This window comes from Monodelphis domestica, chromosome 6 (genome assembly GCF_027887165.1).
Source record: "Monodelphis domestica isolate mMonDom1 chromosome 6, mMonDom1.pri, whole genome shotgun sequence".
Classification (NCBI taxonomy): domain Eukaryota; kingdom Metazoa; phylum Chordata; class Mammalia; order Didelphimorphia; family Didelphidae; genus Monodelphis; species Monodelphis domestica.
In genome coordinates, this window is record NC_077232.1 from 291,507,509 (window position 1) to 291,522,329 (window position 14,821).

Here is a 14,821-nt window from a genome sequence, read left to right on the forward strand (position 1 = left end):
CCCTCTGAGATTATCTCCCATTTTGCATATCAGTATTTTATTTGTACAAAATTGTTTACCTGTTTTCTCCCTCCTTAGACAGTGAGCTCTTTGAAAGCAGGGGCTGTCTTCTACCTTTCTTTGTAGCTCCAGCACTTAGCAGAATGCCTGGGACCCAGAAGGAACTAAATAAATGCTTATTGACTCGATTTGACTTATTACCTCCATTCAGAATAGATATATTCTTATAAGAAAAACAATCATTTCTTTCCCAAACATTTTAAGGAGCTGTTAGGATAAACTGTGCATGGCTTTCTTTTGAGTGTTTCTTAAACACAGACTAGTTCCAGACTGCCTAATTGCAATGACTAAACATTCCTTATGGAGCACTGGCAGTTCTGAGATAACCTCCTCCTTTAGCAAGAGAAGGCTGTAACCACATCCTTTCTGCTAAAGCCAGAACCATCCAAGAGAATTGCTTGGTCTACACCATTGATCTCTGCATCTATTTTAAGACAATGCATGTTCTAATGCCCTTTACTTGTCATTATGGTAAAACTCTAGAACAGTTGGCACTGATTAGCCAGTAAGTTGTAAAGCAGAATTTTGTGAATTTTGGAGGACAGTTCAAATATTTGCATAGTAGAAATCACTATGATAAATGGGGTGTCCCAAAAATCTTGGTAACATTTTAAGTCTTAACAACTTCAGAAGTATAAATGCAACAAACTTACAAAAATTTCATTTGAAAGTTAAATTATTTAAATTTCTTTTACACTTATTTGATTTTGTGAATTTTGAGTGATAATTCAAATTTTAACAAGACGGGGCACCTTGTCATTATTCATTTTGTGTGGGGCAATCTCTGAATGACACTTTCTCAGACCAGCAAATTGGTAATGGATGTCCCCTTGTTTGGCCACTTTGAGTACCTGCTCTATCTCTACTAGACTTTTTCTTGGGGAGGTCCCATCAAAAGTGCCATGTATGTAGAACCTCATCATTCTAGTACCTTCCCTCTGTTAATTACTTCCATATACATATGTGTATGTGTCTGTGTGGAGACCTATAGATCTAGACAGAGTGGGGAATATACGTATGTGTGATCTGTATGCAAACGCACACAAACATGAACCCACAAACATACACATATATGCATGTACCCTCTTCCACTCTAACCACTGACTTTCCTGACTTCCTTAAGTCCTGACTAAATTCCTATCTTTTACTGGAAACCTTCCCCAGCCTTCCCAATTCCAGTGTCTTCCCTCTATTAATTATTTGTTTCCATGTGTATGGGAAGGTACATACATGTGTGTATGTCGATTTCTACAGGGAGGAGGAAGATATATATGTGTATATGTGCACACATATATATGTATATGATTTGCACTCACATATACCATCTTCCTCTCTGACTACTCGCTTGCCTGATTTCCATTGAATCCAGACCGAAATCTTATCATTTACTGGAATCCTTCCCCAGTCCTTTTTAATTGTTCCTTAATTCTAGTAATGATTTTCTGTTTCCCCTGTATATAGTACATGGTTTGCATGTCATCTCCCCCATTAGGTTGTAAGCTCCTTGAAGGTAGAGACTGCCATTTGCCTTTCTGTAACTCTAGCACTTAGCATGCACTACGTACTTAATAGATGTTTATTAACTGGCATGCATGTAAACACAATCTCTCTACATATAGATGTGCACGTAAACATACAAAATATATCTAGAGAGAGACATATGTATCTGTGATTCCAACAGTCACTAAAGAAATTCTTTTTCTGCCACTGCAGATTGCAATGCTTTCACAACTTAGAATCTTTTTTTAATTGCCTGGATTCTATCAAGAGAAATAAGTGACTTGGCCAGAGTTACATGGCCGGGAGATGTCAGAGCCTGGGCTTACACTCTGGTCATCTCAACTCAGAGCCAAGCTTTATAACAACTCCTATTCCATCTTGCCTCCATATTTAATTATACTAATGTTGGTTATAGCCAGAGAGAACAGCTCCTAAGAACTCTTGCCAAGCAACAAAAATATTTATTATGGGCTTAATATATTTGCTGATCATTTTGTACAGCTCTGCCTCACTTAAATCCAATTCACACACAAGTCAAGACATCACCCTATGATGCCATTGGTCCTCTTTGAAAGAGAGTGTGAGCCACTTATTTAGAGACCAGCACTTGAGAATGTTATCAAAGGATAACAATGACCCCCAAAAAAAGAGAAAAGAAAATAAATGGAATACTGGATAATTGCAAAAACCAAATTTATCTTCATGGAGAAGATGAAAAAAGGCATCACTCTGTTCTTTGAACAGGTGGAGACCTGATATGGAACATGGTGGGAGTGGAGGAAGGAACAGGAGAGGGAGAGAGGGAGACATTTAAATATAGTTATCTATATAGAGATAGATGTCTATAAATATATTTATAGACATAGATATCCACCTATAGAGTTAGAGAGATAGACATACTGATAGATAATTATAAAGACTGTCAGCCTAGGCTAATGGACAGATTTCATTTTGCCTAACCACATGTTGCCCAGGAGATAAACCTACTCACCTAAAATCAATTATGATAATGGCAGAGACATATTAAATATCATGTTCCCAAGATGCTTACAGAATTATAGGAGATAATTTAAATTTAAAATAAATTTAATTATATTTAAAAATGAAGATCATTTAAAATCAAAAGGTAAAGTGTAAAAAGTGTTGTAACCAAATCAATCCCATCTTATGCTTTCTTTCTGTCAGCCCAGAGTTCTTTATCAATATGCTGGTAAAATAAGTGGCTCTGACGTGTATCATTGTTAAAGAGTATGTAAATTTGAAATAACTAGAGAGAGAGGCAAGGGGGAAAAATGAAACAAAAGAAGATGACTGAGAACACCCAGTTCTAAGACAAGAATAAAGCTATTTGACAGACCTAGGAATGTGGTTTGTGCATACTTGAAACCACTGCCCTTTCCCAAAAAGGGAAAGAAACCTAATTTCCCCATTGATGCCTTGGCTAGCTTTCCTCTGGAATGCTGGAAAACTTCTTACATCATCATTGTCACTATCCAGACTGCCTTTTTTCTTTTTCTTTTTCTTCTCATCTTCCTTCTTTTTCTTGTCCTTTTCTGGAATGACGTCATCAAGAAAACTGAGGTCATGCTGGGAAAAGAGGTAGTCCATGCCTTTTCTGACAGCTACAAGAGCCAGTATCTGGAACAACAAAGAGAAATACACTAAGGAAAGACAGTATATGGTGATATGATCAACAGGTATGTAAGGATGGATACAAGACTGGCTCTAAGACCTTCCTCTGGTAAGGTAGTAGCAGCACTCACAGGCCTCAAGTCTTGTTCTTTGAAAAAGAAAGACTGACAACTTCTCTGTCTCTGTCTCATATCTAGCACACACTACTCACACATAATCTCATGACACAACAACCAAACAAACCAGGGCTGCTGATGAGAAAAAACAACAATTATTATTATTTTCTTTAAACCCTTGCTTTCTGGTTTTAAATGACTTTCCCAGGGTCACACAGCTAGGAAGTCTATCTGAGAGCAGGTTTGATCCCAGATCCTCCCATGTCTACACCTGGCTTTCAATGGGGCCACCTAGCCCCATCCCCTTTTATTATTATTAATATGAAACACGAGTAAAGGAGATAGCACAGCATAAGGCAGACCTGAGCTTGACCCTATGCTGAATGCATGGTTCTGATTTCTTGCCGGGAATGGGGAATCTCAAAGGAAAACAGGAATATAAGTGGTGAAATTTATAGGAATGAATTTTCCCTTCTATCATTTCACTTTTTAACTGTTTGGATGTTTTCCTATTGTGGCAAGAAGAGACTCTCAGAGGGTCCAGGTTTATTCTTAATCAGAGACTGACACAGTGGGACAAGACAGTAGGAAACTCAAAGGTAGAGATTTGCAATTGTGCCTCCTATAATTAATTCATCCAATGTCCTCAGACAAGGTGCTCCTTGCTTTGGTTTCCTCCTCTAAAATATCAGGGCACTTGTACCAGTGTTCCTTACATGGCGAGAGTGCTGTACACACATACACAGGGTACTGGAAATGCTTTTAGATGGTTCTCACCAATCTCAGAGCCACCCAGGAAGACAGGTGTGTCTGCTGCCAACATAAAAACCACCTGATGTTGTAATATCTCACTAGAACACATTTCAAGTGCACAGAAATCCCTACCATGACTGGAAAGATAATGGCGGCCACTGTGGACTTGAGGATCCAGAGAAGGGCCAAGCAGAGCACCTGGAGGAAAGTAAAGAGGTGCACACGGCGCAGAGGGACATGGCGAAGGTAGATGAAGTCAGGCTGGTGCTTGAGAGGCATCAGAAGCAGCTTCAGACGATCCATGAACTGGCAAAGAAAGGGAGAGGGACCGGGCATTAGCTCTAGGACTGGCTCACAAGACCAGCTTCATTCAATATCCATATAAAGTTCCTTGACCAATCAATCAATCCACGAACATTTATTAAATACCAACTGTGTGCCAAGGCACTATGCTAGGCACCAGGGAATAAGTGCAAAGAATGGAATGATCTCTACTTACACAGAGATTACATTCCAATGGAGGAGACAAGTGTATATATAAATATTATATATATATGTATATAGCATAATACATTTATGAGAGCATAATTTATAATATATTATATGCAAACATAGATTACAATATAATATAAATAATAAGTGGTTACAGATCAGGTAGTTTGAAAGGGAAGGCACTAGCTATCGGGATATCAGGAAGAGACTCTTACAGAAAGATGGCACATGGGTTGCATCATAAAGGCAATGGGTTGCTCTGAGGCAGAGCTCATGAAGACATGCATTCCAATCATAGGGATGGCCAGCACAGGGCCCAGGGGTGAGAGAGAGAGAGAGAGTGAGTGAAGAACAGAGGCAAGGTTAGTTTGACTAGATTGCACAGTGGAGGCAGGGGAATTTTGTCCGAAAAGAGATGGGCTGGGGTCAGGTTATGTGGGGCAGTAAGAGCTAAACAGAGAAGTTTAGAGTTCCACAGGCATGCTTCTCTCTCAAGGAAAAAAAGTATCTCCCAAGCCTCAGAGTCATTTCTATTTCACTAACTCAGTAAAATAATAATAATTGACATATAGGTATATTTATGTTGATATCAAATTTTAAGGATTGCTTTCCATACACCATTTCATTTGCTCTAAGATATTCACAGGAATTCTGTGATGTAGGTACAAGGAAAAGGTAGATAATGTAGTCCAGAGGTGGGGAATCTACTAGGCTAGAACTCAAGGGCCCTAGAAGCTCATTTTAATTAAGTCACCATGATACTACCATCCAACTTTTTTTTTTCCTTTTGTCCCATCTCTCATCTCCAAGCTTTTGTATTTGTTTTCCTTCAATCCTAGATGAACCACACTTGGTTCCAAAACCACTTCCTGAATGAAGCCTTCCCTGATGTCCTCTGCTACCTATTTCCCCCACAACAAAACACTGCCTTTTCTGGTGGACATTTTTTTTTTTACTTAACTGTGGCTATAATATCTTTCTCAAAAGAATGGAACCCCTTTGAAGGCAAGGTCTGTTCTATCTTTATCTTTGTATTGCTAATTCCCAGCTTGGTGCCTGTCCCACTTAACAAATGCTTGTGGATTGATTAATTTGATTTCTTGCACAAATGTGGCACAGATAAATGAAGTAAAGAATTTTCTGAGCACCATAGGACAAAATGATAGAAATTTCAGATGCTCTGCATTACTTTTATTTTTTTATTTGAAAATTTTTATTTAATTAATCAATTTAGAATATTTTTCCATGGTTACAAGATTCATGTTCTTCCCCTCCCCTCCTCCCACCCCCTTCCTGTAGCCAACACACAATTCCACTGGGTTTTACCATCATTAATCAAGACCTATTTCCATATTATTAATACAAATATCAATATCACTAGGGTGATCGTTTAGAGTCTACATCTCCAATCATATCCCCATCGACCCATGTGATTGAGCAGTTGTTTTTTTTCTGTGTTTCTGCTCCCACAGTTTTTCCTCTGGATGTGGATAGTGTTCTTTCTCGTGAGTCCCTCAGAATTGTCCTATATCATTGCATTCTGCATTATTTTTATTAATTGACACCTAGGAGAGGGATCTCTCGCCCAATTCCCTGTTGCATGATGCTAGATCAGGCATTGAGACTGACTCTATGTTTCTCTTCTTAAAAAGAGAACAAAGAAATCCATCTGTTGCCCATGCTTAGGAACTACCTTATTTCAGAAAATTATACATCATTTAGTGCATTCAGAAAACCAAACTCATCCCCTTTTCCCTCAGAGTGTAGTTTTCCCTCTCCTCTGCAAAAAAAAAAATGTGGATATTTTCTGTCTTATAAGCTCCTAGCTAGAATACAGGATGCCCTTCAGATGTGTCTATGACACTGCTGTGTGCAAATACATGCTTCAGGGGCAATGGTAGTGGTGGTGATAGAAATGGAATTAGTTCTACAATAGACCTTGGATTAGATTACTACCAGAGTCAATCCTATCTGAGAGGACCCTTCCCATTCAAAGACAATTTCCTTCCAAAAGTTATATTTCATTCATTCATCTTGAGGAATGGGATGATATAATTTCCTGCTAATTAAGAGTCTTTCCAATGACACTTGGGATGAGAGAGAGGTTACACAACACTAAGCATATTCTCAGGATTTGGGGGGTTTCTGTTAATGAAAAGACTTCTGCATATGCACAGATAATTGCTCTCGTTTTCTAATAAGTTTTATAGGATGTTCCTGGATCCTTTTTTTCCAATGCAGGATTCAAACTTATTTATACATATGTAGCTAACTACAAATGCTAAGACAAGGTATTATTTCTTTGAACATTTGCTCTGGAGTTTGGGAAAAAAAGTTAGACTTCAAAAGTCAATTCCATGCAACATCGTATATGATTTATCTCTTTCATAAAGGATCTCCCCCTTTGTAATTTAGACTACCACAAAATAGCCTCAAAGCACCTTTTCAATCCCTCGGTAAACCAATGTACCTATTTATCCATGGTCGTTCTATTAGCCCAGGTTGCAATACTGTGCCATTTTCCTTTACAGAATCTAAGAGGAATACTTTGACATTTTCCTTTAGAGAATCTAGGCAGAATTCAGAAGAACCTAGACAAATCAAGGGTTGGTCTTCAAAGAACATTTGAGCCAAATCAGAATGTCCACTTGCCCGATAATAATAATAATAATAATAATAATAATAATAATAAGTATTTATAAAGTTTTCAGCATGTTTTATATATATAACATATATACATATATAGGAAGGAGGAAGCCCAAGGGAGAGAATATATATATATATATGTATATATATATGGAGAGAATATATATCTTTATATATATTCTCTCCCTTGGGCTTCCTAGTAACCCTGTGAATTACTATAGATACAGTTATACCTATTTTGTACATGAGAAAACCATCTTTTTCAATTTGTTGACAATAGAATAAACAATGAAAAAGTACAATCTGGACAAGGCATCCCATTTGTCTTAGCCTTTATTTGTTGTCCCACAGAGTGAGTCAGGAGAAGGATTTAAAATGGTCATGTATGGATACAGATCAAAACAGTTTTTGCTTTAAAAGACGTCTTTTGGAGAAAGCAGTAAAAAAGCTCTCAAATTCATACCTTTACCTAGAGGCCCAATGACAGAGGCCAAAGATCAATGTGTACTCTGCTAGTCCCTTCACACAAGAATAAAAGGAGATTCATTGAGTCAAAGTCTATATTCAAGGACTCTGGTTCCGTGTCTCCCCAAACTTTCCTAGGTGTCCCCAAACACATTCAATTCTGTGGAGGGCCAGCTTGTCTATCATTCACACCCGGGGAACAGATTGCTTCTAATCCAAACGCTCCCACAATAAAGGAGAGGCCAGATCCTTTGGCATCCTGACCACCTATCCAGCGCATGTGAACGACTCCGTCCCGGAGCAGAATACCAAAAGTACATATATACTACAATGGGCTTCTCTCTTATAGGTGACCTGGCCACTGGCCCAGCTCCATCTGACTCCCAACTCAAACTCCTATAAATCCAATGACTGAAAGAAAGCAAGGACCATTTAAAGGGGCCCAAATAAATTCCTTTGGTGTTTGGAGAACATGGAGCCTTTTGTAATTAAAACACTGTTAAGTGCTAAAGAAGGCTGCAATTAATGAGGTGCCAGAAAGCAGTAGAAACACTTCCAATTTCCTGCTGCCAATTAAATTATGGCTTCAGAAGGAGAAAATGTCCCTTACATAATTTCCCCCCAGTGATTTTTTTTAAAGGTGTTGGGAGCAGGAGGGGGAAGACGATAGAATTGGCTTTACCAGATTGTGAATAGCAGTATTCCCTTGGCTGATGGCTAAGAGTAAAAACAAGCCATAAATAACATTAGCTCACTTCTTTTATTTGTGCTAAACAGTCTGGTCCCTGCTCAGAGGCCAGGGGAGAAGCAAGCTGGACCTCAGGGAGTAGTCCCATTCCCACGCTGAGGGCTGTCCACCAGCACCTACATGCCAGTGCTTCGAGATGGTCTACTGCCCCATTGCAGAGCCCAGCAGAGGCAGGGGATGTGTTTCCTTTTGGCAACACAAGAATTGTGACTTGGTTGCCTACCTGGTCCACTGACCTTTATGAACTTCATCTGCAAGAATGTGGGGTATGATTGGCTTGGTAAACACTAAGGTCTCGAGAATGAAAAGAGGTGAAATGAGGAAAAGCAGGCAGTTAATGATTACCATTTTCCTTCAAAGGTTCTTTACTGGAAGACCTGACTTGTTATCAGCAGGGCACTGGGTTACTATGGCAAACTTACCTGCACGCCATTCAGGGATGCGACCCCCATGTACAGGAACACGCCATAGAGTACAGGCATGGGAATAAACTAGGGAGGAACAAAGTCAAAAAAGCAGGGCTTAGTAAATACTGAATGCCAAATAATTAAGAACTACTTTTTGTTTTCTTTTATACCAGACAGATGATTTCATCAGATTAGGATGTGCTAATCAGTAGCTACTCTGCCCATGGCAGTGCATGAGTGCAGAGGGATGAATGATCTATCTAGGGTCACCCAGTCTGTGCCAGAGACCAGACTTGAACTCAGGTCTTCCCAACTTCAGTCAATCCCCTACGTTGTCTCTCAAAAATGATGCATTGAATTTGAAGTCTAATTCCAACATAAAACAACTATTGACATTATTGATTTCTATAGTGATCATGCATTATGCTTCAATCAATAAAACTCTAAAACAGTAACAAGGAATAAAAATAAAGTGAGTGTAAGGGAAAATGTTCTCCAAGTTTAATTTCAAATAACTTCTATAGAGGCACATTTGTTTTTTGTTTGTTTTGTATTTTTACTTGGAAGGTGAAGATTCCTGATACAAAGAGGTAAAATAGAGGGAGTGTCTTAGTTACTTGATATAAATAGCTCATTAGTACTCATATCCAAACTAGGAAGTACAGCAATGAATAAAGATGTCAATAGCTAATATTTATATAGCTTTCAAAGCAGATCTCAAAATATTATATTAGCATTATCTAATTTGATCTTCACAAGAAGATTCTGAGGTAGACATTACTATTATTATTATGTCCATTTTACAGAAAAGGAAACTGAGGCAAACAGGGTTAAATGACTTGCCCAAAGTTACATAGCCTTTAGTGTTTCAAACACACTCGAACTCGGGTCTTCGCACTTCAGGCGCAGCACTCTATGCCATCTAGCCTCTTGTTTGGTTAGTTTAGCTCATTCACTATATGATGCACTGAAAATTCTTTTTGGTATAAAATATTCCATAAATTAAGAAATTCTAAAATTCAAGACAAATTGGTTTCTACAAAGCTTATAGTCTAGACAGAAATATATGTGTGTATAGGATAGATATATATTACACATATGTAAATATTTTATGCAGATATATTTTGAATGTCTATATAAGTACATCACTATCTATATGCGTATAATTTCTAAGACTATTTGTATATTTTTTCAACTACATAAACATATATTTTTACATATACATTTATATTTTTATGATCTCTACTTTGGGACTCGAAACAGATCCAATCATGTAATACCCTCTCACAAAAAAGAGACATATAATGACAGGTTCCTACCAAGTCTAACCAACCTAATGTGAGCATGAATAAAAAGGAGGAAAAAAAGTTCAACTAAGATCAATTTCCATGTTTTCCTTAAGGCAGTATCGTTCTTCCCCAACATAATGGATGAAATCCTATTTCCTAGCTTACTCTCCCGGGACTATCTAACAACAATCCTGTCTGAGAATCCGTGGCACCTTGGTGGACTTGAGCACTTATAAATACCATTAGTGTGATTGCCCCTAATTTTAAAAGATTAGCCATAAAAAGATTAAAATTGCATGAAGAGTGTTTGGATGTCTCACTAAAAAGGAACTGGCTGAAAACCATACTGCAGTTAATTTGACCTTAAGCACAGAAAAGTGATTCTACAAAGTCCTTAGCTCATTGTGATGGGGCGGAATCTTCAGTGGGCTGCAGTACCCAATCACTGCCACAAAGAGGTGCACACAATACAGCCAAAGGCAATAGATTCTAGATGAAACATTGCATCCTTCCCCCCCTCCACACACACACACACACACAGACACACCCTGAAACCTACTTTGAACTGTTAAAAGGAATAAATGAAATACTAGAATCATTTTAAAGGGCTCATTTTCTATTTTATAGGGACAAAAATAGAACACTGATTCCCCATATAAAACTCGGGCATTTTTGGTAAAAGTCAAAGAAGAAACTCAAGATGATGTGTACCACACTGTACATTTTCCATCTGGAAAACTAAACGAATGCTTTTGCGATTATAAATATAACTATTGTTAAAGTGTCAATTTTCTTATTTTTGCTTTTGTTTTTGAAATCAACACTGGCTGCTTTTACACTCAACATAAATTTAAACCAGAAACATCCTACTTCCCCAGTCTAGTGAGTGCTATCACACCCAGGACACAGATTTCTTAGGAAACTATTTGTGATTTTCTTAGCAAAGAGTCACCCTCTACAAAGAAGATCTGACCCCAGCAGCATTGATGATTGGTCAAACTTTTGGGAATCCCGGGGTGTAGATTTGTCCTCTGAAATTTTGCTTCCCAGTCAGCCAACAGAGAGGAGATTGTTAATTCCTTTTTCCAAGTTATTTTACTAGTTGATTTTTTTTAAAAAAGAAAATGCTTGAGGAAGGACACAAGAATAGTTTTAAAGAAATAAGGCTCTATCTAGTTAAATTAGGGGAAAATGAATAGGCTTTAAACATATATAAACCAACATGAAAAAAAAATAAAATATGCAGATATAAATTAAGCTAAAAATGGAAACAGAAAAAAACAAGCTGACATAATTTACAAGGTTAACTAGCATCTCTAAAAGTTTTAATTAGGTAAGAAGTTAATGATGTATAAAAACAAAACTTTCTTGCCAAGGACAAAAAGGACAAATTCCCAGAAAATCATAACAATATTTCATTGACTCATATACATCAAGTTAAATGGAGATTAATGGATAAAGAGCTTCTGGGAACCAGAGAGAACTCAGTCCTGCCCCTGGCACACATTGGCTATGTGACCCCATATAAGTCACTTAATCTTTTACTGCTCCAGTTCAGGAGTTCTTAACCTGGAGTCCATGAACTTATGATAGACCCAGACAGAAAGATAGATAGATAGATAGATAGATAGATAGATAGATAGATAGATAGATAGATAGATAGATGGATGGATGGATGGATGGATGGATGGATAGATAGAGCATATTTCAATATAATTGGCTTCTTTTGTAATTCTATGTCTTTAAACATAGACATTTAAAAGTTCTGTTCTGAAAAAGGATCTGTAGCATTAGTCAGAATGTCAGAAATATTCAAAACATATGCAAAAATGTTAAGAATCCCTACTCTATGGTTCTAAGTTGCATAGAAGCTGCCAAATTGCATTAGCAGAAGGAGTTTCCTCATATGGGAGCTAACTATGCCAATGAAATCACATTTCTAATATCCTATTTAATGTAAATTCAAAAATTTTAAGTAATTAAACCAACAATTAAAACCAGCAATTAAGCCAAAAAAGCAATAAGCTGCAGTAAAGACAATAATAAACTTACATGAAAAATCAATACTTGTTCCTTATATAATACTTTCTGCAAGCAAATATTTTCAACAAGCAATTAATGAAAAAAAAACTAGACTGTAAGCATCTCTCTATATATAATCTATATATATATATAAGAATATGTACCTAATGTACACTCTAGATAAATATATGTACATATAAACTAGACACATGTATATATTTATATAAATAACAGTTGAATGAGAGATTAATGATTGATGGATATAAAAGGTAGCTAGATTATGGGTAGTTAGACAGTCAAGGACAGAGAGAGAGACAAAATGATGGATTGATGGAAGGTGGAAGTGTATGTCTGTGGTGTGAGAAATAAAGAGAAGGAAGGAGAGGAGAGGAAAGAGAATACATAGTTGTATTCTGGAAACTCCAAAAAGCACAGAACTCAGACAAAGATATCCTATACTGAACAGCTCCAGAAAAAAGTTGGACTTCTTTCTATAAGGTTAAAGAAAAAGCTCTTAAATAAAAGAACATTAAGAGAGCTTTAGGAGCCTTCCTGATGAGTCTGAAGACATAGCTCATTGTTCAGTCTTCAGTTTATTATAAGAGAAGAGTTAGCAGAGAATCCTGGAAGCAACCTACCATAGTGTATGCCGGCAGGAATGAGTCCCTGAGACTGTTATAATCTGGTGCCGTCCATAGCACAGAGTGAAAAATTATGTTGAATAAAAAGGTTTCAGTGTCCTTTTTAATTTTGAAATAATTTATCTCACCAACTTAACCTTTGGCTTCAGCTAAGGTGCAGTTAAAAAGAGCCTGGGGGGGGGGGGCAGCTAGATGACTCAGTTCAAATTTGACCACAGACACTAACAAGCCAGGTGATCCTGGACAAGTCACTTAACCCTTTTTGCCTTGGTTTCCTCAGCTATAAAATGAGCTGGAGAGAGACATGGCAAACTGATTCAGTATCCTTGCCAAAAAAAAACTCAAATGGGGTTGAGTCAGACACAAGTAAAGATGGCCAAACAGCAACAGCAAATTTTAAAAAGCAAGGTCAAAACTTTCCTTCTCAATCCTTTAGTCTGAGTTCCTTATAGGATAAAGTGGTTGAATCAACATTCCTTTGAAGAAAGAAGGCAACTCTTGAACCAACCAGCTAAAGAACTTGGTTGTTCTTGTCTCTTCCTTGCTTTCCAACTGAATCAACAAGTGAAGTCCAATGTTTCTCAGGCTTTGTCCTTGACTAGGTCCCAAAGGAAGGAGGAAGTTGCTTAAGTTAAAGCCAGGAAAGGCTTTGTGAACCTCCCATAATTCCACACATTCTTGTTCTGAAAGTCAAATTTCAGTCAAGAGACTCGTGATCGCGGGTTTCTTTCTATATGTATAAGCAGATACTGTGAAACAGTTACTGGAGCTATTTAATGCATAGGAAATCATTAATAGGATCATGTGGGGTCACCAAATTTGAGAAGGAATGGAAGTTTCCACTTTGCCTTTGTATGAAACAGGAGTTTACCTACATTTAAGGCAGAGGTTCTTAACCTCTCTATGTATGTATGACAATTTCAAAAATGGATTTCTTTGTGTATATTTGATGTAAGTACCTAATAACATTATTTTGAGATGGGTTAGGGGTTAGGGATAGGATTGGTGGGGGGAGGTTCATAATCCTTACCTTTTTTTTTTTTTGCTAAGGACATTAAGAACCCTTGATGTAATATTTTGTCCTTCCTATCGATCCTATTCCCATTAGTTGCCATTTAGGCAACAATGTACTGGGGGAAGTACTCTGGGTTGTATAATTAATCTAAATTGCAAAGTTTAAATTCTTTTTGAGAATCATTTTAGGTTAAGAAACATGCTACCTCTCTGAATCCAGAAAGTGAACTGTTTGGAGAAGGCACCATGAAGATGCCTCCACAGACCACAAGCTGCACCAGAAGATCCACAGTGAACTTTGGGGTGTGGTGTTTGAACTGTGTGGGGTTTAAATGCATTTGTTTTGTATGTATACTTTTATGCTGAAGGGGACTGCCCCCTAACTAGCTATTTGTCAATGCAACTAGCAATCACTGGTTTTGTTCTCTTTTCCTTTTATCCTCAAATTATTGTGATTTCAAAGTTGGTTATGTTTACAAGATCCATTGGAGAGACTAGTCTTCCATGGATCTCGGGGGCTGGGGGAGTATGTATAATTGAAAATCTGTTACCCTAAAAAAATAACTACATTTCCTAGGAGTCCACTGACTTCCTGTTCTTACATACTTCCTGTAGACAGGGGATATTAGGCAAGCACATGAAGGGTCCCAGATCTTTACTTCCTGTCCTGAGCTTGGTGGTGTTAAGGCAGGTGTTTGAACTGGCTAATCAACCATGGGCATGTGGTTTTTATTTTGTATCTTCTTTATTCCTTGATTTCTAATGATCATTAATAAATCTCTTAAAATATAAGATTTTTATCTTATTGAGATTTAATTTAAACTTTTAGAGGGTTCAAAGTCAGAGGTCCTAGGTTCATATCCTTCCTCTACTACTTATTTCCTATGTCGTCCTAGATAGTCAATTAAAGTTTTTGGTCTTCAATATTTATCCTTAAACTGAGGGGGATCAGACCAGATGGACTTGTAGGTTCTTTTGGTTCCAATCCCAACCAAGATTCTTTAGGTGTGGGTCACTACTTTCCTATTCTAAATTA

At 37.5% G+C, this 14,821-nt stretch overlaps 1 protein-coding gene across 9 annotated transcripts in view; it reads right to left on the reverse strand.

Annotated features, from left to right (window-relative positions):
- Positions 1 to 14,821, reverse strand: part of SLC4A4 (solute carrier family 4 member 4) — a 523,229-nt gene that overhangs the window by 11,514 nt on the left and 496,894 nt on the right. For all 9 annotated transcript variants that reach the window (XM_056803353.1, XM_007495656.3, XM_056803351.1 and 6 more), the window contains 3 exons: positions 8,835 to 8,903; positions 4,194 to 4,367; positions 3,037 to 3,198 (listed from right to left, as the gene is read on the reverse strand). In XM_056803353.1, coding sequence (XP_056659331.1) covers positions 3,037 to 3,198; positions 4,194 to 4,367; positions 8,835 to 8,903 — 405 coding nt within the window. The remainder of the gene's footprint in view (positions 1 to 3,036; positions 3,199 to 4,193; positions 4,368 to 8,834; positions 8,904 to 14,821) is intronic.